At 43.9% G+C, this 22,699-nt stretch overlaps 2 protein-coding genes across 2 annotated transcripts; both read left to right on the forward strand.

The window, feature by feature from the left end:
• Positions 1 to 1,245: 1,245 nt before the first annotated feature.
• On the forward strand, positions 1,246 to 9,653 carry LOC120848928 (roundabout homolog 2-like). Its single transcript, XM_040221020.2, has 6 exons — positions 1,246 to 1,501; positions 3,466 to 3,609; positions 4,220 to 4,345; positions 7,323 to 7,470; positions 7,597 to 7,736; positions 9,505 to 9,653. The coding sequence occupies exons 1-6, from the start codon at positions 1,273 to 1,275 to the stop codon at positions 9,651 to 9,653; spliced, it is 936 nt and encodes a 311-aa protein (XP_040076954.2). The 5' UTR covers positions 1,246 to 1,272.
• On the forward strand, positions 9,511 to 22,682 carry LOC8033775 (hemicentin-1). The gene is made up of 10 exons (XM_042292334.1): positions 9,511 to 9,642; positions 9,913 to 10,103; positions 10,879 to 11,233; positions 11,979 to 12,140; positions 14,848 to 15,024; positions 16,870 to 17,040; positions 18,626 to 18,754; positions 19,930 to 20,049; positions 20,995 to 21,118; positions 21,700 to 22,682. The coding sequence occupies exons 2-10, from the start codon at positions 9,972 to 9,974 to the stop codon at positions 22,073 to 22,075; spliced, it is 1,746 nt and encodes a 581-aa protein (XP_042148268.1). The 5' UTR covers positions 9,511 to 9,642; positions 9,913 to 9,971; the 3' UTR covers positions 22,076 to 22,682.
• The last annotated feature ends 17 nt before the right edge of the window (positions 22,683 to 22,699 follow it).

Consider the following 22,699-nt stretch of genomic DNA (forward strand, 5'->3'; position numbering starts at 1 on the left):
TTGTACATTCACAAATATCATTGATAAGTGTAAGAAATAACAAGGAGGGCCGGGCCGTAGCGCGCACCCCTGTGGTACCCCTGAGGTTACTAGAATTGACGAAGATTTCTGGCCTTTCTTTACAACACTTTGTTCACGACCGGACAAATACAGTAATCAGTAACCCAATTGACGATTTTGTGGTGGATACCTATAGGGATATAAGTTTTCTAATAATAAATAATGCGGCACAGTTGCGACTGATTTCGTGGCTTCCGACTATGCCCATCAAGTTTCTAATTAAAATTATGTCATTTTCCCTAATAAAATCACTAATTAGTAAATATTAGTTCGTAACTTAGATCATTTGTGTGTATTTTGCAGTCTCTGACGTGAACCGTGGCTGGCAATTTGTTCCCGAAAATATTTTTTTTAACCACCGTATTTAGGCATTTCTTAGTCTTCATTGAAACACCCGCTATAGGCATTGTATTGTCTTAGGTTCAGTGCTTTTAAAGGGAAGCTGAAGAGACACTTGAAGGAAAAAAAAACGATTAGAGGTGAATCCTAGTGTAGTTTTGTACTGTGAATTTGAATATCACAAGCATTTGACCCGAACGTGTTACCAGGACGTGAAAAACCGAAAAACCAACAACTGGGTATGACTAAGGCCTGACGTCATACCCAGAGGCTTCAACTACCTTGCGTGTGCCGCTTGTGAGGAAACGCGTGGAGAGTTTCTGACTGCTCGGGTAAGGCTTGAGGAAGGCGTGGAAATGTTCACGATTTTCTCCTCCCACCGAATCGCCGGGAAGGAGTGGCTCGTGGCCAAGCACTGCGATGAAGAGAATAGTTGAACTCTAAGGATGCCTGGAGCTCAGCACGCGTGTTCTACTTTGCCAACCCCAGCGCCTGACTATTATTAACGTTGGCGGCATAGGATAGGCGCTAGGTAACTTGGCTGCTTGTTCGGGCTCCGAGTTGAGGGGTTGAACGATACTCATATTTCTCGAATTTTTTTGGCAACTGCCATTGTCTAGAAATAACAAAATAAGGAAAGTTTATTTTGTTATCAACGTTAGAGAGTGATTCTAAGTAGTATATTTAGCGAAAGTAGAAAATAATTATATAAAGTTGTTCAGCAGTACTTCAGGGGTTTCGAGGCTCTCCCTCTTTTCTGGTTTATTGTCGAAAGCGTTGAATATCTTATTTTTTCATTATCGTTTATAATTGAACTTGTCTTATTTTCACATTTCTGTAGAGCCACCCAGGATATTTGGCAGTCAACTTCCGATGCTGATAACCTCAGTCGTTGGAGAACCTACCATGTTCGAGTGCCCCGCCAGAGGATTTCCGCTGCCGAGCATTTCGTGGGCGAAGGAGTCAGTCGCTCTCGATAGCTCTCCAAAAAATGGGACCTTGCTGATTGAGGAGACGCAAACGAGCGACGCCGGGACTTACGCGTGCACCGCCACAAACAGCGCGGGAATAGCCAGCCAAGAGTTTGTGCTGACTGTGCATGGTACGCCTATCTCGTCTCTTATCTGTTGTTCTACATGGGACATGGGAGTTCTTTTTTCAAGCTGTACCATTCACCCGATTAAATTTCCTCTCGTTTTAACAAGGCAAATGCTTCTGACAAAGCATTTCACCAATTATTTATTTAGTTCATAGATTTAGAGGGCTCTGGCGACTTTGTATTTGAGAAAAAAAATCGTAATTTGTCATAGAACTTTTACACTGTATAGACCAACTTAACTCACTGACGTCACGCTACTGCGGTGGCGCTGCTGTCGGTACTGCGGATGCGCAAACACTATACTCTTCTCGAGTTTGGTTTCTGTGCACGCTCAGTGCCCACAGCTGGTGTGGGTAAAGCAGGCTCCTCTGGAAACACTGTGTTGGAGTACACTTAAAATATGTTGCTTCCTTTTTTTTCACTTAGGTTTTTAATTATAATTTGAGTAAAACTTTTGCAACGTTTTTGTTTCGTTTTTCTTTTTGCATCGCTGTGGTATTGTTATAGAAAACAAAAACGTTAATCTAAGTAAATTATGCGGGTTTTTTTTGTTTGTTTGTTATATGTTATAAAGGAAAAGTCGTTTTTCCACTAAGGACATAAGTCCTTGACCTCCAGACTTCACTTTTCGAACAAGAAATATATTGTTTGTTTTGAAGATCCCGATTAAAAAAATATATACCCATCACTTCTACCGTACCTTAACGATGCAGGCGAGTTGGTTCATGACTAAATCGGAAAAAAAAAACGCCGCAACAAACACAAGGACGAGTAGAAGAAGTAGACGGGACGAGCGCTCGTCCCGTCCACTTCTACTTGTCTGAAGGGTACATGATGGCTAAGACTCAGTTTAATTCAAATTCACGTAAACTTCGCGGCATTTTCTTAACGGGACCGCAGTTCCGCCCAAAATAAGGGACCTTCCTGGAACGATGGACGTGGTGTCTGGCAAGCCCCTGGTGTTGGAATGTGTGTCGGACGGCTTTCCTCGGCCCAATTTGACCTGGCACGGCCCCGTCATAGCCGAAGCTGTGCACGAGCACGGACTGCTACGCATCGCTAATATTGGAAAGGAACATGCTGGGAACTACACCTGTACGGCGGCGAGTGAAGCCGGTACCGATTTTAAGACGACAGTCCTGAGTGTTCTCAGTAAGTGATTCGTTTGATATTCACCTCCACACTTGAATGTGTTCCCACAATGGTAAAGAACTGTCCGCGAAAAGAGTGTTTTTTTGTTGTTGTTTTTTTTCTCTTTTAGAATACCACAACTGACGATGCTCGTGGTTTTTCGATAATCTTGTTATCTCAAGTTACCTCAAGATTTCCGCATCTTTAGTGAGATTTTACTGTTCGTTGTATTCTCGTACGTTCCAGGCTTGAATCTCACACAAGCCAAATTTACGAACTAGAGTACTCAAGATACCTCTAACGCTTTGAGTGCGCGGTACAGAGCTTAAAACAGTTGCATCTAAATGAAGTGCACTTTCGCAAGACGAACCCCAGCACACGCGTCCAAACTTCCATTATGAAGCTGCAGTCGCTTCAGTGGTGGAACGCGATGATAACCTTATCGTCTGCGTTCCGCCATTGCTAGCTTTGCGCCTGCTTCACGAGTGGTAACTTTGGCGCGCCCCCGAGTTTCCCGCGAGCTTCAAGTTGTTTTAAAAGAGTTGATTTAGTGGTTTTCGATGACGCTTATGAAGTTTCTAATTGAAACCATATGTCTATTTTTACTAATTAAAAAGTTACTTGACGAATTTCAATTACTTAACCGACTTATGGCAAAGATTAGTCACCCACATAATGTCTCCCTGGCCGTATAACTCACCTGCACAAACCGCATAAATGTAACTTTCCCGGATTTTTTTTTAACAAATCTGTAAAGCTTAAAAAAAACACCCTGTATTGTTACGCACTAACGTATTTTTACTGATAAAAACTTCAACTCCACTGTCCTTCTTTAGCGGCTCCCACCATTCAGAAAAGTAGCGAAGACGTCGTGGTGGTGGCAGGCCAGCCTGCCATATTGTGGTGCAACACATCAGGAGACCCTGCACCGCAGGTCACGTGGCACAAAGACAACCGTCACCTTCAAGACGACAGCGATGGTGAGAAAAATAGCTATATCATGCTAAGGTCACTCTCAATTCTTGTCTGGCATGCTTGGGTCAATGGGGTCACAATTTGCGACGTTCCACAATACTACCAAGAGTGTGGGATTTTTGCTTTTTTCTTGGAGGTATATGTTTAAGCCAGCATGAAATGTCTTCATGCATTCATAAAGTATTCTGACTCTGTGTGTGTTTTCCCTCTGAAGCAATGTGGCGTCGTGTAGAGCCTGCTAAATTCCTTTAGAAAAGTTATATTTGATTTTGTTGTTCCCCGTAATAAAAATTAAGATTTCTTACTCGGGTCTAGAATTCTCAAAAACAAACAATTTTAAGGTTGCTCTTTCATTGCGACTACAAATCTGGGCATTTAAATCAGTGGGCAGCTACTAAAAAAGAATCCAGAAACCAGACAGAGACGAAAAGTACAACTGTTTCAAGAGGCGTACCTTTAGTATCTTATAAGTTATATCATGCCGGTATACAACCACTATACTGCATTCTTTGGTTCATTCGGCCTCAAATTAGGAAAACTTCGCTATTAAATTTTATTGTCTTTTTATAGGTGCTTCGTAGCTCCGCCCTTAAAATCTGCTATTCCGATTTCCAGCTTTCGAGATCCTGCCCAATGCCGTGTATATCTACACCGCCAACGTGTCGGACAGCGGCCAGTACGTCTGCACGGTGCAGAACCACGTGGGATCGTCGCAGGCCGTGAGAAACCTGGACGTTTTGGGTACAACCGTTTAGATGAATTGCTCGTTCTCTTCCTCGTATTTATAGTCATAGTCACAGTCATAGTCAGTCATATTTATTTTGGCCGAGGAGAGTCGCGTCGCCGCAGAAAGGCAAGCCGGCCTACCATGAGAGTATGCGGAGAGCAGGTCGTCTGCTTCTTGTACAGGAGTTGCGGGGACGTCAGAAGCTTTAATTGGCTCTGATTGATGGATAGTGGGTAAACCTTAAGCCAGCTTGCTTTGAGGTCCATCAACTATCCTTCAATCAGAGCCACTCAAAGCTCGACGTTCTGACGTCAACACACAGCACCTGCAAAAGCAGCAGACAAACTTTCGCTCCGCATTTGACGTTGCCGGTGATGACGACCCAGCGTTCGTAAGTGCGCAGTTTCTGGATTGCTCATTCTGCCCATCATGTCCCACCAGTGACATTACAAGCTTGTGCTGTAATGTGTGGTTTTTTTTTATGATTGTGATAAGTTTGGAGCCACAATCGAGATTATTAAAACTGAATTCAGTTGTTGCTGCTGTGACAGATTTGAGCGGATCTTTATATATGGTGTCAGCAATAGACCTGTTGCTAAATTACCCAAGCATCAAGGAGAATGCAGGGATTGGTGTTCCATACGCCGCACGAGCTGGCCTCAGCAGTAGTAACCTTTCTAAATCAAATGCCCCGAAAAATTGCTTCTTGCACGAGTGTTTGTCAGCGCACTATTTTTTTTGGTTGTTTACTTCGAATCTTTTGTACGGGGAAGGCGTGCGCGTGTGGCGCGTGGAGCACCAGTCCCTGCATTCTTCTTGATGCTTGGGTAATTTACACCTATTGCTAAATTACCCACGCATCAAGGAGAATGCAGGGATTGGTGTTCCACGCGCCGCACGTGCTGGCCTCAGCAGTAGTAAAATTTCCAAAGCAAAAACCTAAAACAAATTGTATCTTGCACGCGCGTTCGTCAATGCTTTATTTTGGTTATTTATTTCGAATCTTTTATACGGGAAATGCGTGCGCTTGTGGCGCGTGGAACACCAATCCCTGCATTCTCCTTGATGCTTGGGTAATATAGCAAATGGTCTATAGGTCTTTTGAGTATGAGGCAATCATATTAGTCGTTTCGAGAAAACGTTGGCTGTGCAAATGTGTACAGCACGAGGTTCGAGCTTTACGTGTGTCTGCTGTGCGTGTGTCTGCTTGTGCATCCGTACAGGCGTTAGTATATGTGCACGTGTGTGTTCACGTGCATTTGCGTGTTTGTATGTAAAAGCGTAATGCTTGCTGGTACATACGTTTGTTCGTGTTGTGTGCGTAAGCATCCGTTGGCACGCACGAGTGTGCGTGTGCACGCGTGTTTGTGGACGTGTGTGCGTGCGCGCACACGTGCGTGTGCGCGTGCGTGTGTGAATATGGGTGCGTACATGCATGTGTGTATGCACTGCTTGCGGACTAAGCATTAGACTCTAAAAGTAGTATAGCTTCTTATATAAACAAAAAAAAAATTGAAAAATGACCTCGTGAAAGCTTTCAGTCGCGGACATTTCACTAAGAATCCTGAAGAAGCTGCCGCTCTTGGGCAATCTCTGGCTGCTTTTCAAATTTCTTCAACCAGCTTCGGCCACCTTTGCTTTTATTGCGTAATTAAAAATATTATTGATTTAATCAACAGTATTGAGCAGGATTGAGTAAAAAATTATATTTAGAGGCAATGATCACAAACTAGGATTGCTCATTTCTTTTCTTTCTTTTTCTCTCTTTTTTTTTTTTTTTGCTTTATTTTTGTAAGAAGTAAAGCTATTTTTCTCTAGCAATCAATTAATGTTCGATCGACCAGCGTTGAACATGCCATTTCATCCAGTCCGACTTTGGACTATTATTTTTTTTTTTAATCCCAATTTGACAATGTCAATTTTACTCGTTGCATGTCTTAAAATATTTGTATGTCTGTGACTTTCGCGGTCTTCTTTTTGGAACTTTCGCTCGGCCAGTTCTGGGCTTGCCTTTTTGTCCCCGGTCTCTCTTCAATGAGCTCGGACTTGGAGTGGCTTTAAAAAACTCTTTTTTTTTTTTTGCCTTTTTTGCTTACTTGAATCCCGTTTGCACCCGTATGAAGTCTACAAGCCTCTTTTAGCCGTGCGTCCACGGGCTAGTAACGAGATCTAAAACTTGCACCATCATCAGTGAAACAACAACACTACACTCGTAAGATCGCAACTTGAATACGCGTCATCCATCTGGTCCCCTTGGCAAACATGCATTGATAACAAACATATAGAGGCACTACAAAATCGCGCAATTACATTCTTTTTTTTTTTCGGATTACTCACGAGACGCCAGCATCACTTCTTTACGAATGAAAGCTAACTTTGATCTGCTCTCATCGAGAATAAAATTATCAAGCTTGTATCCTTTTCACAATATTTACTATCATAATCATGACATCAGAACTTCACTATTATTCACAGCCACTAGCATATTTCCTCTCATTAATAACGTCTGCAAAGTTCGTCCAATTTTCGCCTCGTCTGTTTTGTTTCTTGACTCCCACCTTGCCATTAACAATAAAAGACTGCCTAACAGTATCGCGACCCAGACAGATCATAACACATTCATATCCCAACTGACCATTCATCTGCAGCTGCACTAATAGCAAAGTCATTTCGTGTTTATAGAAATGTTTTATATATGTATGTTTCTGTTTAATCAGCTGTATTTCCATAAATATGTTTTCAATGTTTATTTTTTCTTGTTTTTGTTGCTTTATATAACAATGTAACCCACCTTTTGTTTGCTCCTTTATATCATGTTTTTTTTTGTTTTTGTTTTTTTTTTGCAGATACCCCCACTTTGTGTAATGGCCGTAAGGGCCTTCAAGGTTTAGTAAATGATGATGATGATGATTATCCAGAACCTCATTGAAAATGACCTCAGGTTCTCCTTAATTCTCTACGCTGATTCAACGCGTTGCTATTCCTTCCCAGATCCTCCGGCGATCACCGTGTTCTACCCAGAAGAGCGCACTGTGGTGCAGGGCAGTGAAGTGTCCCTCGTCTGTCAGGCTAGAGGCCACCCGAAACCGACTGTGTACTGGGAGCACAATGGCAATCTCATCAGCAATCAGGAAGCGAGGTGCTCGCAAAACTCAATTTGTTTTCTCGTAGCTGTATCTACACGTCATTGAGCTTACATTTGCTTATTCATGCTGCCGAAAAGTTTTGTTTGTCACAATGAAGGCTCTGCTTCCATTTTATTCAGCCTGAACCATAGGTACATTTTTGTGACCGGAGGTGAACTCAAGATACCCGTTGCCGAAGTCAAAGAGGCGGGGGAATACAGGTGCACTGCCAAAAATCAGGCTGGCTGGGATACCCGAACGACAACGGTCACTGTTCACGGTAAGTGGTGCTTTTATTAGATATATTCTACTTTGAAAACATTAGCTCTTTAATATATTTGAGTTGGGGAAAATGGCACCTTTACGCATATTCATGACACCTGAAACTTTGCTTCATTGATTGGATCACGCGATTACTTCGTGTTCTAAAGTTAACTTGGAGACAAAGAGACATGATGTGTGTTATGTGTAACATAGGGCACGATGACGTAGTACTGGAATTATTACTTAGCTCCACGTCGGTTTCTTTTCTATCTTTGATTTTTAGAATGTTAACTGTGCTCATTGACAAGACGAGAACGGCAGGAAGGTCTTCCAGTTCTTCCACCTCCAGCGCCAGCTTCCTATTTTCAGTGACACTTCGACGTCTCGTGAGCTTCGAGCGTGCGCGCACAGCCGAAGCACGGCGGAAGGCAAGGAACACGTACTGAAGGCAGGGCTTCGAAAAAGGCGCTCGCTAGGCAGCCTTCAGAACGAGAGAATAGCTACCAAAACATCCGATGTTTCGTCGGGACATATATCCTTCTTTTTTCTCTGTTATCTACAGTTCCGCCGACAATATTGAGAGAAGGCCAGGAGGAAGAGCTGACAATTCAGAGGGGAGGCCAGGCTGTGCTGCGCTGCAAGGCAGACGGGTTCCCTCTTCCAACCATCTTGTGGACGAGAGAGGGAGACCCCATCTCAAACCCCAGAGCTCGCACAGAAGCCTCCGGGGATCTGATCATCGACTCCGCCGAGGTGAACCTTTACCTTTGCCGTTGGTAGGGACAATACATATCAGTTACGTCAGCAGATGAGATTCTTTGAATACCCTGGAGGTTTGTTGGTTAATGTTTCCTATGCATTCGCAACTCGATCTTACGACCATATGTGTGTAAGTGTACAAATGAAGTATGCGACTTTTGCGGTCAACATTTCAAAATGTTTTACCAATGATGCGAAAAACAACGTTCAAAATGAAATTGCTTTAGGTTCCAAAGCATTGTCATTCAAATGCTTCCCAATCAAATAGTCTTCCATTTGGCACCACAGAAGTGACTCATGAAATAGTTGGAGTGTTATATTAACAAGTTGTACATCCCTTACTCAAATAATACAGTGTTTTTATTTTGTTCGTCTTACGAAACTCAAAAGGTAGCTCACCTCTGATGTCAGACACAAAAATATTACTGTGACGGTTGGTGTTTTTCTTTTTCTTGCTGCGCAGCTTGACGATAGCGGCAGTTATGTATGCGTGGCGACGAACGCGGCAGGTGTGCACCACAGAGTGGTATCGCTGGCCGTGCTAGTGCCTCCCAGCATCAGCCGACTTCCCCGAGACCAGGAAGTGGCCATAGGACAGCCCCTTGAGCTTTTCTGCCAGGCACATGGCTCCCCCGTACCCACCATTACCTGGACGGTCAACGACACTGTGATCACTGGTAGGCATACGTGGTACACAGATGCCATGAAAAATACCAAAAATGATTATATATCTAAACGGACTAACTTAAATCTGAGTTACGGCGAAAAAACAAAATTTGCATTAAACTTACACCCCAAATATTAAAAAGAAGTTGCCATTATAACATTTAAGCAAACAAAAACTTAGTTAACACCTAGTCACGTAAGTTAACCTACGTCAACGCCATGTCAGGTCAAAAATGACAAAACATGGCAAGGAAGTAATCGCCCACTTAACCAGAGAAGCTTATCTCTCTTCAGCAGAGTCAACATTGTGTTGCCTCTTCGAGAAACCCGTGAAGTTGAAGAAAAAAAAATGCTTCCAGGTCGCAAAGAAGAAACATCAGAGGGCGTCAGTGTTCTAGCACTTGACTCCGTGTCTCAGCTGGATCAAGGAACCTATGTCTGCGTGGCGGCAAACAATGTTGGACAGCATAAAGCCTCCGCTGATGTCAAGGTCAGGGGTAAGCCTTAGAAAAAGCATTGATAATTGTTATCTCAAAGCTGTATATAAAGTGTTATCACCAAGTGCCGAGCCGGCAATTGTCTCTTTCACTTGTCTGCTAGGCAAAAAAAAAATATATATATATATTACAGATAAGAAATTAACCAGTAAAAGGATTTAAAGGATTTGATCACTAACACCTTTCTAGTTACATTGAAGACGACCTCTTCTGTAAAAGTTAATAAAAATAACTTTCTAGAAAACAATTGTATATATTTTTAACGTCCAGTACCTCCGAGGATTCTAGAAGCTCCTGCAGCCCAAGAAACCCACGAAGGTCACAGAGCAATGCTGCACTGCGTTGCTCAAGGAGATCCCCCGCCTAAGGTCTTCTGGCTCAAAGACGGCCACCAGGTGCTAACAGTGAACAGTCATGTCCAGCAGTTCCCAAATGGCTCCATTCTCATCAGTCCCACAAAGGTGATTACCCTATTTATGGTTGAATGAGTACGGCTCAGAAATTGCTCACGAGAATGGTGATACCATACGCCACAATCCTTCGAATATTTTTGTTTTTCATCTACTATATTCTTATGTGTTTAAGGCAAACCGCCAGCAATACCCTTTCCAGAAATATTTGGTATCTATAGCCCAAACTCTGTACACCGCAAGACTTGACAAATTTAATTAAGCATGAAAATGGACAGCTTGTCCGAATATTAAATATATTTTGTGTTCAGCCTGGGAAAACAATTGTCTGGCCGGCCACGATGTATACCATAATTTCAGCCTAAAGTATAAATTATTAGAAATAACAGGGAACATACAGGTGATCTAGTGTACTTTCAACCTCTTGGAAACATGAGATCAGACACAAAAAGAAGGACGATACATGTGTCGTCCCTCTTTATGTTATAAATTATTAGTCAATTTTCGGCGCACCAAATTTTAAGAGCGTAAAGCGCTATGTGATATCAAAATGGTAAATAAATTTTCTATCATTCCGAACAGTGTGTTAAGTCAATCATAGCCATGAAAACAGCTACTATCCAGAAATTCCTCTAGGTCTTTCATTTTTTGTTGTTATTTCATGGTTTGATTAAATTTGCCTTTGAACTTTATTCCTAAACATTTCTGGTCACTTTAATACTTGTTTTCAGTGCACTGCAGACACCAATTTTCCATCATTGTTCATTTAAAGTTCCTGTTAACTGTAATGTATTGTTGAATAAACTACCATTCTTTCTTTCCTCAGGCAAATGATACCGGTGAATACCGATGCCTGGCAACCAACAAGTTCGGGGTCTCCGAGGCAGGTGCTGCCGTCACCATACTCACGCCCCCTAGCTTTACAATAAAACCACAGGACACCTTGGTTGAGAATGGGTCCACTCTGGCCCTCGATTGCTCTGCCCGAGGGATCCCACCCCCTGAACAAAGCTGGTCGAAGTTGGGCCATGTAATCATGCTGGCTTCTAACAGGGTCGCCCTGCTGACCAACGGAACGCTTAGAATTCATATGGTAAACGAAGCAGACGAAGGTCTGTACCAATGCAAGTCACGCAGCAAGGCAGGGGTAGCCACCGCAAACGTCCAGGTCAAGGTCAAAGGTAAGGCGAAGGGATATCTCGCTTTCTTTACTCCCTTTTTTAAATGAATTGAATATTTGGTTCGACAGACGAGGAACAAGGCTTGGCACCTATAGACCATTTTAATATTTGCCTTCTAGAAGTTGCCACCTTTGTTTACTGGGCTGCGTAACACGTTGTGGCATGCGCAGTAGCCCCCTTCTGCGACATATAACACGCCGCGCATGCTTCCAAGTTCCACCGACAGCTTGAAAATCGCAGTGGGGCTTAATATGTAAATTTATTATTTGTCCTTCGGCGGTCTTATCGGCTAACACCGCAATGTCATTGGTTGCATAATAAGACGGCCAGGTCTCGCCACGCCCTGCATTTCTTGAGATGTCCGTGAATATGCAGATCGCAAGTTCGTCTGCTTCTTACGCACGCCACTCGTGTTATTACCAATCTTGCGCAGGGATTGTGGTGACGTCAGAACGCCGAGCTCTGATTGGCTTTGATTGGAAAGTAAGTGGGCAGACCTTAAGGCAGCTAGCACTGAGGTCTACCCACTATACTTCCAGCAAGAGCCAATTAGAGCTTGCCTTTCTGGCACCCCCGCAACCCCTGCGCAAGTAGCAGACGAACTTTCGCTCCGCATAGGCATGTTTTCGCCCGAGTGATAAGCGGTGAAAAGGTTTACACAGACCCTTTGTAATTCGACCAATCTAAACTAAAACAGCGAAAGAATAGCAGAGGTCGCGCATGAAGACGCTTTGTTACTCTATAGTGGCAGGTGGCTGGTCCTCCTGGTCACCCTGGGGAAACTGCAGCTCTCTTTGTGGTGGCTACCGTTCTCGGAGTCGTCGTTGTGACAGCCCTGCGCCACGCAACAATGGTTTGCAGTGCCTAGGCGAAGCTTCCGAGGTTGCGCCTTGCCTCGACTGCCCTGGTGAGCTCAAATCGTCTCCTGGTGTTGCATGCTTGTATGTTAAGAAGAAAAAAAAAACTGTGGCCTCTAAATCTCTAGCAATATCGAGTCAATTTGCAAATGTCCAGTGCTTGGCTTGTGGCCTTTACAAAATCATCATCATCGTCATCATCATCATCATCATGATTTATTTTCCTTGAAGACCCAAAGGGTATCATTATACAGGGGGTGAGTATACTTATATACAAAATAACACTCCACACAACTTGAGCAAACGCTAAGGGGTTGTGGGTAGTGGCAAGGGTAGTGGCAGCTGCAAATGTGTAATTGTTATTAATGGAAACAATGTGGGCAGGAAGCGCGTTCCAGTCTTTCATAACCAATGGTAGTGCAGACATTTGATAAGAAACTGTGGATGATGAAATTTAACATAATTTACGAGAATGGTCAAGACGAGGGAACATTCGGTAGTTCAGGTGATTGCAAACATTCGTTGAGATGCTTGTTGTGATAAAAGGTTCTATAAGGAAGGGAGAGGCAGGACACACTCCGGCGGATAGAAAGTGTGTCCAGGGCTTATTATTGCAAAACATATTTTAGTCGTTATTGGAATTTTTAAATTCGTTATTATATAACGAAGTTATAAATTCGTTATCAACGTTAAACATTATTATTGCAACTCATATTGTCTATAAGACTATTTGGAAATTAGTATCAAATTTAAAACTCGCAATATTTTTTGAAGCACACTCAGTATTGAACGTTTGAATTTGGTTAAAGCGGAGTCTAACACTAGCTGAGACAACCAAAAATTAACAAAATGTTGTCACTTGTAGCGGAGTTTCCAAAGTATCACAAAAAATCGTTTTTTTTTTTTTGTTTTTTTTTTGTAAGTCAAGTTGTAATTAACAAATTTAAAACTGACCTGCAAGCAGAAAGCAAGAACCCCAACCCCGCGTTTTCAGTTTTTCTCTTCACCGTTTCTCTCACAACAAGAAATTAAGAAACCACACTAATTTTTTAATTCTCTCCTCTTTCCGAGCACATTTCTTGCCTGTATTCCACAGCACTGTTTCTCAGATTTCGTCGCGTTAGATTACAGTACGAATTTTAAAAAAAAAAATTAAAATTAATCCAGGCACTTGTGTGAGGACGACGTATGTTTTCTTTTTTCTTTGGGGGGAGGAGGGGGTCATTAACTCTTCCACAGAAATTTTCACTTATTTATGTTGTCACCCGAAACAAAACAACATTATCTAGGAGAAGGCGTTGGCACACTACATCGATGTACATCGAGCCCACATTAATGCAGTGAGGTCAAAAGCTGGGCATTACACCCAGAAGAGGGCTATTAGTGCACCAGTCGCAGTGATCGGAGGCTGGGAAAGTGGTCCAACTGGAGTAGCTGTAGCGCCAAGGGATTCGGGAGAGAGTTCGCCGCTGCGACAACCGAAGCCAGGGTTCTGAAGGACTCCCGTGCGTTGGACAATCCCAAGAGGTCATAGCTTGCTTATTTCATGAGTGTTTCGGTGAACATTAACTCGCTACGCCTATTGTACCTACGCAGGAATCATACAGTGATGTAGTGGCATAACCAACTTTAAAAGATTATGTCACTAAAATTCTTCACGTAGGAGATGGAAATGTTTTGCATACAGAAAGCAATATGAAGCTCAGTCTCCTTTGCATGTTTGTGAAAAGTATTGCACCTTTGCAGGAATGACACAGTGCTGCAATGGAAAAACCAGTTTTAAGAGATTGTCTCAAAAAAAATTCTTGACGTAGGAGATGGAAATTTTTTGCATATAAAAAGCAAAATGATGCTCAGTTTCCATCGCATGTTTGTGACAAGTTGTCGAAAACATACACCATTACCAAATGTTTGTGAATTCCCCGCCATCTGTATTTCTCGCAACGTTCTTCAACGTGGAACTACCAAAGGTAATGAATTCGCTCGGTAGCCACGCCAAGGAGTTAAAGAAAGTTGAGGTGTTCGAACGGGCAGATCATAAGATGATATTTCTATTGGCAGGCTGTAGGATCCTCTTGACGGTTGAAGGAAAACAAAACGACGCGAGGAACGCACCAGGATCGATTCTTCGACCTATGTTGCCATGACACTTTTCTCTTACGGTGTTCTGAACTCTCTTGTGCGAACGTTCCAAACAAAATGAAAGCTAAAGTTGGGTTGGAACTTTTGAAAGACACACCCAGAATTTTAAATATTTTTGGAATAATCATGATCCGGCTGAATAGAAGAGTATAGTTATCAGCTCCAACGTTTTTGTCTGTAAGCTGTGGAAAGGGCTGCGCGGGAAGATAATTGCAAACGAAGGTGCCAATTCTGATCATTAGAAACGAAAAGTGCCAATTGTAGTCGCCTTTGTTTAACGGAGACAGCCTTTATTGCAACTATTGCAACAACGATGGTCTGTTGACAAGGGATCTTCGATTCTGGCCCATTGCCGTTTGGCAATGCTCATCAAAATTAAAGGGTCGGCAACGTTTATTTCATTTTATCTCTGCGCGTGCCTTTATAACCTCGAGCTTAAATATTTTTTTTATTTGTTTTTTTATATTATAAAATCACGGGCATTATTTTTGGCTCAATATATCTGAGAAGTACCGCTTCCAATGATCACACTTTTCTGATTGTTACACTTTTCTGATTGTTGGATTTTTTTTTTTTTTTTTAAACAAAGTGGTGTTCTTGCTTTGCACTCTTCAGCTTCAGTGAACGGAGGCTGGAGTCCCTGGTCCCTCTGGTCCCAGTGCACAGTGTCCTGTGGCGGAGGCACTCGCTCTCGAAGCCGTCTGTGCAATTCTCCAACGCCAGCTTTTGGCGGGAAACCTTGCCAGGGAAACGACATTCAGACAGACTTCTGCAACTCCAATGATTGCCCCGGTAAAAATTGGGGGGAGCCAAAGGATCCAGAATAGTAGTTTATATTTTCGAGATGAACAATTCCTGCACTTTTTTTATGTTTTTTTTTCAATTTTTTTACTTTGTATTTTTAGCTTACTTAGTCTTTTCGCGAGCAAAATTTTTGAATATTATGTACACTGTCGAAGGACATGTGCATGCTCTTAGGATTACTGCGTTGTTTGCCTTTTGCCAAGTCAACGGCTAGGTGAGGAAAGATAGAAAATCAAACTATTCCGCAGGCACATTGTGCTATTTACCTAATATACTTTTGGTAAGTTATCCCACTGCCGTACGTCTCATCTACAGCGTGAACCAGTGTCGTCATGTTTCAAAGGCAGATCGACCACGTGACCTCTTGATTTTCTATAAATTATTGTTATAAACAGTCACTTGACTCACCCGACACAAAATCAGATGCCGCGAGTTGGAGAGAAAGATACGAGTCTTGCTTCTCAAGAGTGCGCACACACGCGACGCGGATGACGCTTCCCCACTTTGCAACTGCGCCGAAGGAGAAGCAGATTCAACGGAGCTCTCTCTATATTTTCGGCTCACCGTCTGTTTCATTCTAAGCCGGAATCAAACTTCATCCTTCGAATCAATATTACGTAATTTCTAACATTTTCCGTATTTTGTGTTCCGAGCTTACTGTGTCAACACCGAATACACCGTCCTGTGGGGACATTGTACTTCCATTCACAGTTGGCGCTAAGTGTGCACTTAATTGCACGCAGTGTAAGAGCTTTCTGAATTTTGGAACCAAAACATTTCCATGAATGCAATGATGGTTTTCCGAAATGGACGCGGAAAAGGAGTTATTAAAAGCAGCGCGATAATGGACGAGGGCCGAGTTGACGCACACAAACCGAGCGCTGTCTGTGTGCTTCTACAGAAACAAAAGGTGTTGAGAAAGATGGTGTTCCCTCTAAAAGAGTGATAAGTAAAGACAGCTAGCATATTTAAGCGCTGACAATCCCCCAAAATTGTGTTGAATACGAAAATGCTTTTTCTTTTTCTTATAGACGCTTTACACACGCGCCAAATTACAGCCGCCATTGCTGACCTTCTCTCGTCTTACCGAGATGCCGAGCAACTGAAACGGTAGTTGCCGATCCTTTACAAAGGCCGATGCTTTAGAGAAAGACCCAATTGAATATAATGTGGCAATAACCTGGCCTACTATGGTAATCATGAAGTGCAATAAACGAAATAAGAGGAAACAAAAACTGAAGGTCAGTTATGGCGGCGCCCATGCACAGCTGCTGCAAAGCGTCTATATGTTTAGTGTTTCAAGGGCGAACGGTGTCCAGTATTGAGGTCGTTCAAATTGACTTGAATACCTTAGGCCTAGCTTACCCGATTGGATTCTGGGGTGACAGTTATTACTTCGACGACACTAGGGGGATTGTTGCTATAAAGGACGAAGATCACTGTGATTAAATTAATTTTTCAGAGGTATTTCGAGACGTTATAGTGTTGTTGTTGTTTTCCTTTCTTTTCTTTTTCTTTTTTTTTTTCTTTTTTTACATAATGGCGTTTCCTGAGACGGGGAAGGCAAATAGGGATAAAACAGTAAGAGAGACGGACAAAAGGGGGACATGCAACGTCTTTTTTTGTCTCATGTTACTGTTTTTTATATCTTTCTGCCACTCCAGTCTCAATGTCTACCATCATCTTCAATTTACACCAAGTCACCTGCACCTTAATTTTGTTTTCGATTGTTTACAAACTAGTTTTTACGCTAACTCTTATTTCAATACTCCTCTTAATTTCTATACACGATTAGATTCGAATGCGCAAGGGGGACATAACCTTTGTGTGCAGTTCACGGCGGATGGTCGGATTGGTCAACCTGGGGCGAGTGTTCGGCTACGTGCGGTAGGCGCCACCGCCGCAGATTCCGCACGTGCTCCAACCCCGAACCATCACATGGAGGTCGCACGTGCGTCGGCACTGACCAGGACGTCAAGCGCTGCGCTCCTAAACCATGCCCCGGTGAGAACTGTTCTTTTGTCTTCTGTCAGCCCTACTCATTTCTTTTCCGGTAGGGAAGGAAATTTTTTTTATATGAGTAGTTTGCTATCATTGGACAGATACTGTACATCCAGTAATCCTGGTGAAAGTTGTATTGATTTATGCATTTGGCTACAAATGTGGGTGGTTAGTTAATTTCACCGTGGTGCCTATAATGATGAGCCTGGTCTATCGAAAAACAAAAAGAAAACAAATCAGAACTGCTGCAATCATTGCCCCAGTGATGCTGAGTGTTGTCTCACTACCGTTTAATAAAAACAGCTTTTTTTTTTTTTTGTCCTGTGTTAGATAGGAACAGAAAAGTAGTAGTTAGACCACTTTGGAATATTTTACTTCTAAGCACTTGCTTATTTTGTCATCTCTCTTATTCAGCCATGCAATAAGCCATGTATGCCGCTGTTTATAAGCTAGGTTACTACCATTATATTGTTGCGAATAACAAAGAGCAGATGAGAGCAAAACTGAAACTTAAAGTTTAAATAACGCATGCCTGTGCCTACAAACAAAAAAGAGAAAAGTACCAGTGGCGTCACTAGGGTCAGCGGCACCCGGGGCGGTGGCCCGCGGCGACACCCCCTTCCCCCCCCCCCCCCCCCCCCCCCCACTCCGCTCGTCGCCGGCCGCCACTCGCCCCCCCCCCCCCCCTCATGACCCGCCGCGACTACCCCCCCCCCCCCCTCCCCGCACCCCGCCTGTGACGCCACTGAGTACAACGTATCTTGAGTCGGCGACGGAGGGGTGACTGTCCTGAAGCACCGCGTTACCGTGGCCCTCATACACGTGGATACATCCAGGGATGTTCTGCACCAGAGCACGCAATGACAACCAAAAAAATGCTGTAAAAAAAAAAAAATTGATTGATAAAAAGAAAACGCCGCGTGGGGTTCAACGTGGCAGCCACGTGCTTGGCCAACTCCGCCACGCTTCACTTTTTTCTTCTTCTTTTGTTGAATCTCCGCCACGCTTTACTTTTTTTTTTTTTCTTTATTGCGAGACAACACCGAATGTCTCTTCACCTTAAAAATGAACTGCAAAAATTTTGCAGCACCTCCTAAACTGGTCTCATCTCGAGCGCAGCTTTACAGGTGCCCAGTCACTCGGGCTTGGGCCACGGAGGGCAAACACACCTTCAACTTGTTTAATATCCGCCGCACTTCACAGTGCGCTGCTCATACATTATACAAAATACAGTGTGCAAACAGGAGTCACCGCAATACCCGTGGTTTGAATGTCGCGTGCCAAGTTTATCCTTGAACTTATTGCCATGAGGAACTCGAAGCACGGATCTCGCAGTGACACGCGTTCGAATTTGTACGCACGCTGTCTTCTGTATGATGTATAAGCAGTGTGACACCAGCTTGGCAGTAAAGAGTATGACGAATGTCCTTTTGTACACTTTTCGATTATGTCTCGCCTCCCGTGCTTGGCTAAAACGACTGCCAGGAACCATATGGTATCATGCCGGAATTTCTTGAGCTCTTCGTTATTGGCATAGTAAACCACTAGACGTTTGTATGACACTATCGCATACAATTTTGTCTTCCAGATTTAAGTAACAGTGGGGACATGTTGGGAGACAAAAAAGCGTTACTGGAACTCCGAGCAAAACCAACTGCTTTTGCTGACAGTGTGGCATGCTCCAAAGGCTATGTGTTGAGACATGGCACCTGTGAAGGTGGGTAGCAGTGTGTAACTCTATTGAAAATGTAATAACATTTTTTTAGAACTATTTGTCGCATTTTGTCATACATGTATTTGCGTTTGGAAACAATCTTGCATCTTTACTTTCATAGTAGCAATTGTACAAATGATGTTATCTCTGGTCTCAGGCACGTATCCAAGAAAAGGGGGGAGGGGGACACACGCCCCTAAAGCCCCTGTATACGGAAAAGTAGCGACATCCTCTGAAGAATGCCGCCTGCTCTCCTGGCGCGATCCAGTCGGCGCTACCGTCGACGCGCGAGTGCGAAAGAGCAAAATATAACAATAAGAGTGTACATGAGGCCCAAGAAGGGAGAAGGAATGCCTATGCTGTCGGAGTGCAGTGCATGCTATGAGTTCATGTCGCCAATCAAATAACGCCGACTGTGTAACGTCACGGCTTTCATCGTCTTTCTTTGAGCACATTCTCGAGGCTGGTAGACCGTGACAGTGCGTTTTTTTGAGCCTGTGTGTATGTATTTTGCGTGTCTTTCAGCCTTTGACTTTGCTCTGACTCAAGTATAGGAAGGCCGTCTGATATCTTGGAGCGATCCAGGCGGCGCTACAATCGACGCGTGGATGTAAAAGAGCAAAACACAAAGATAAAAGGAGTGCGCGTCAGAGGAGAAGGGAGATGATGTCGCTACCTTTCTTATTCAGGGACATTACACCCCCCCCCCCCCCCCCCGAAATCTTCTATTCTGCTGGGGCCATACTCTTACCACTCCCCTTCATACATCATTTTATCATAGGCAGATTCCCTCCCCCCCCCCCCTTTCCCCCCTCCCCGAATCAAAATCCTGGTTTCGTGCCTGTCTAGTGTCATGAAATACATATATTCGGACATCATTGCCTCCAATGACTCATTCCAGTTGCACATGCATCTTTGAAATATTGGAACATCCTGCACAATATCGAAATATAAGTGTGTCAGAATCAGAGGTGTGTGCAAGCTCGAACCAGGAATTATGCATAACTTATACGCCTGACCAGTTCTGCTTTAAGGAAAAGAATGAAGCCCTGCTTTAACAAGATTGTGTGGTGCAGTATTTCACTGAAACTCTCACCGCACAAGGGGATCCGTACTAAGACAGCTTCCTCTTTGGAATGATATGATCGCTGTCTAAAGCCCCACTTTTTGTCCCACAGATTTAAATGAATGTTTGGACGACGATCGATGTCAGCATAAATGTGAGAACCTACAAGGAAGCTACAGATGCACCTGTCCACCAGGGTATAGAATTGCAATTGATGCCTACTCCTGCCAAGGTAAGCAACAGGGCAACAATGGTTGTAGGGGCACAGGCTCCGCCTCTACATGCACCGGGTGCCTTCTGCCAGTTCAGTGTGGTTGCATGAAATACTTTGGCAGCAATGAGGTGGTTTAAGTAGTTTTGTATATATATACTGAGTATGTATTCTTTTGAAGCCAGTTAACATAAGGGTTGCGGCAGTTTAATGCGGCCCAGGGCACACCAAAAACGTCCTCTGTCGCTTCCTCACACAGACTCAAGAACCACACGGCAGTTTTGACCTCAATTGGTGTTAGACAGCAACAAGCGCTTCCAATTGGCATTGTGCAGAGAATGTCTTCACTTTTTGCCTTTCCTTCGCCTGCCCCCCCCCCTCCCCCCCCCCCCCCCCCCCCCGGCCCCCTTTCACTTCGCCACTTGCCGTCCGGCCCTCTCCGTGACGACTCGGCCCACCCGCCTGCCGCTGCAAAAAGGTTGGCGACCCCCGAGTTAACAGGTTACACCATGTCTTTGATGGCGCCAACTGCACTTCCGAATTTCAAATCAGTGCCAGCAAGCAGAGAGCCAAGATCAAAATTTCTGGATAAGGCGTTTTCTAGACTTTGTAATTTGCTAGCTATGCCACCATAGATCAGTGATTTATTCTTGGGGTCCTATGCTACACGGCGTGACCAAGGGACCGGGACAATGCCGTCTGCTGCGATTAGTCAGCGCCTAGCAGCTGACCAATCGCAGCAGACTTGGTCCCTTCATCCCGTATCGTAGGGACCTGAGTGCGCTCTATGGGAAACTAGACGCACGGGCTTTGTTCGTAGCCGAAGCACGTAAGGATTTAGCAAATACGGTACATGGCCCATGTTCTCTGCATTTCGTAGAAGAAATCAGCGCACAAAGATTTGTGAGTAAAACCAAATGGCATTTCAAGGCAGCTCCGTACGAGCAGTCCATTTGCCCTTTCCAGATATTGACGAATGCGAGGACGACGTGAACTGTGGCAGGAACCACATATGCTTCAATTCCAGGGGAAGCTACCAGTGCATGTACGCACCTTGTCCTGACAACTATGTTCGTGACACGGAAGGCAGGTGAGCTACTCTGAAGTTCTGAAGGCCAGCATACCATGCAATCCCGAAAACTGTAATGTCCTTTGTGCCCAGCATTTTTTTTTTACGTCATTACAGGGTAAAGACGCTGAATCACTTGGTCTTGAATAACCTTGCTGTTCAGCAACTCCCCCCCCCCCCCCCCCCCTTTTCTCTTTCCTATCTACGTTCGAAGCAAAAATTCATAAGTTAATGTACAGGTACTTAGAGAATCGTTGACCGGACATTCCGTCTCTCCACATGCTCCTCGGCATGCGCTGGTTCAGATTCTATAAAGGCCACCACACTAAAATCCCTTAGAGTAGAACATAAGTATCAATAATAAAAAAGGTGGCCCTTGTAAATTTTACAAGCATTCTTTATTTAAAAGTCTAGAAGCTTTACAAAAGTAAATTCATGCATACGTAAGATACTAATGCCAGAACTCGGTTGTAACGGTCACGTGGCAGTTGCTGGTTATTGTTCACGCAAACAGGCATGCGAAGGAAGCCACGGTCAAGCTTTGCGAACAATCTTTGAAACTGCCCAGGATTTTAAACTTTTTCCCGCAACGTCATCCGCAGCTCCTGCAGGCTAAGCTGTGGCGACGAGGCTGCCTGCGAACCCAGGGCCCACTTCGCAGACGTCCTCACTTTCAAGACGGTCGCCTTGCCCAGTGGCGTCACTGCGGGCAGAGACGTCGTCCGGCTCTCCGCGCGGGACCATGACTCCGCGCTTCTGGCACACACGCTCTTCACAGTCCTCAGCAACAAAAGGAATGTGCCTTTCGACGTTCGTGTCAGCAAGGGCGTAGGGATCGTTTTTGCGACGGAAGATTTACCAGCGGGCTTTCAGTATCGCATCACGTTGCACGCCACCACCCGCGACGACGCCAACAAGACGGCTCTGTTTGAGACTCGATTTTTCCTCTTTGTCTCCACTTCTCTTTATCCCTACTGAGAAAAGTGTTGGTTGAGCGGTTGAGGAAGTTACGTATCCACCATAGAAATCATCCACAAGTGAGAAAGGAATAAACACGCTTCGTACAGCGGAAGAATGGCTGGCGTATGTATCAAGCAATGAATATATACGAGTCAAAAACTAAGAAAGAAACTCTCTTTTTTACCAGCCTACAGAAATTGAGAAACCATCTGCAAATGGTGAAAACATGATCTAGTGCGACGGTACAGGATGCTGACTTACGTTTCGCAGTATTACTTTCAACGTGGTGAGACTTTCCTTTAGTTCCTTAATCAGAAACTTGGATAAACGCTTGATTTCTAATTAATCCCTAGCATCTCCTATCGCTGCACAAGTGAGGTCGCACTACCTCCAAGTGGTTGACATGGATTCATATGACACATTTTATTTTATGTCTGAGTATAGTTTCATCTATATTTTGGTATAATCGTTTGCTAACGGAAGAAAAAAAAATAAACGTCAGACATCCCCAACTCTGTTGTGAATTAGAGCCACTTGCATTCTCATGACCCATCTGCCTCATAAGAGTCAATGGAAGCAGGGCATTTGCGTGAAGTGCTAAAAGAGAAAGCATTGCGTATCAAAGAAACCTTTATACTCCAA

Source organism: Ixodes scapularis, unplaced genomic scaffold (genome assembly GCF_016920785.2).
Source record: "Ixodes scapularis isolate PalLabHiFi unplaced genomic scaffold, ASM1692078v2 PGA_scaffold3__209_contigs__length_174095766, whole genome shotgun sequence".
NCBI lineage: Eukaryota > Metazoa > Arthropoda > Arachnida > Ixodida > Ixodidae > Ixodes > Ixodes scapularis.

What these genes read in the sequence shown, in the direction of transcription:
- LOC120848928 (XM_040221020.2), top strand. Translation starts at nt 1,273, where the DNA reads ATGCTGATAACCTCAGTCGTTGGAGAACCTACCATGTTCGAGTGCCCC. An exon ending in CCTTCAAGACGACAGCGATG is followed by an intron (nt 3,610 to 4,219) that starts GTGAGAAAAATA and finishes TCCGATTTCCAG; the next exon opens with CTTTCGAGATCCTGCCCAAT. An exon ending in GAGAAACCTGGACGTTTTGG is followed by an intron (nt 4,346 to 7,322) that starts GTACAACCGTTT and finishes ATTCCTTCCCAG; the next exon opens with ATCCTCCGGCGATCACCGTG.
- LOC8033775 (XM_042292334.1), top strand. Translation starts at nt 9,972, where the DNA reads ATGCTGCACTGCGTTGCTCAAGGAGATCCCCCGCCTAAGGTCTTCTGG. An exon ending in GAGACATGGCACCTGTGAAG is followed by an intron (nt 18,755 to 19,929) that starts GTGGGTAGCAGT and finishes TTTGTCCCACAG; the next exon opens with ATTTAAATGAATGTTTGGAC. An exon ending in GTTCGTGACACGGAAGGCAG is followed by an intron (nt 21,119 to 21,699) that starts GTGAGCTACTCT and finishes CGTCATCCGCAG; the next exon opens with CTCCTGCAGGCTAAGCTGTG.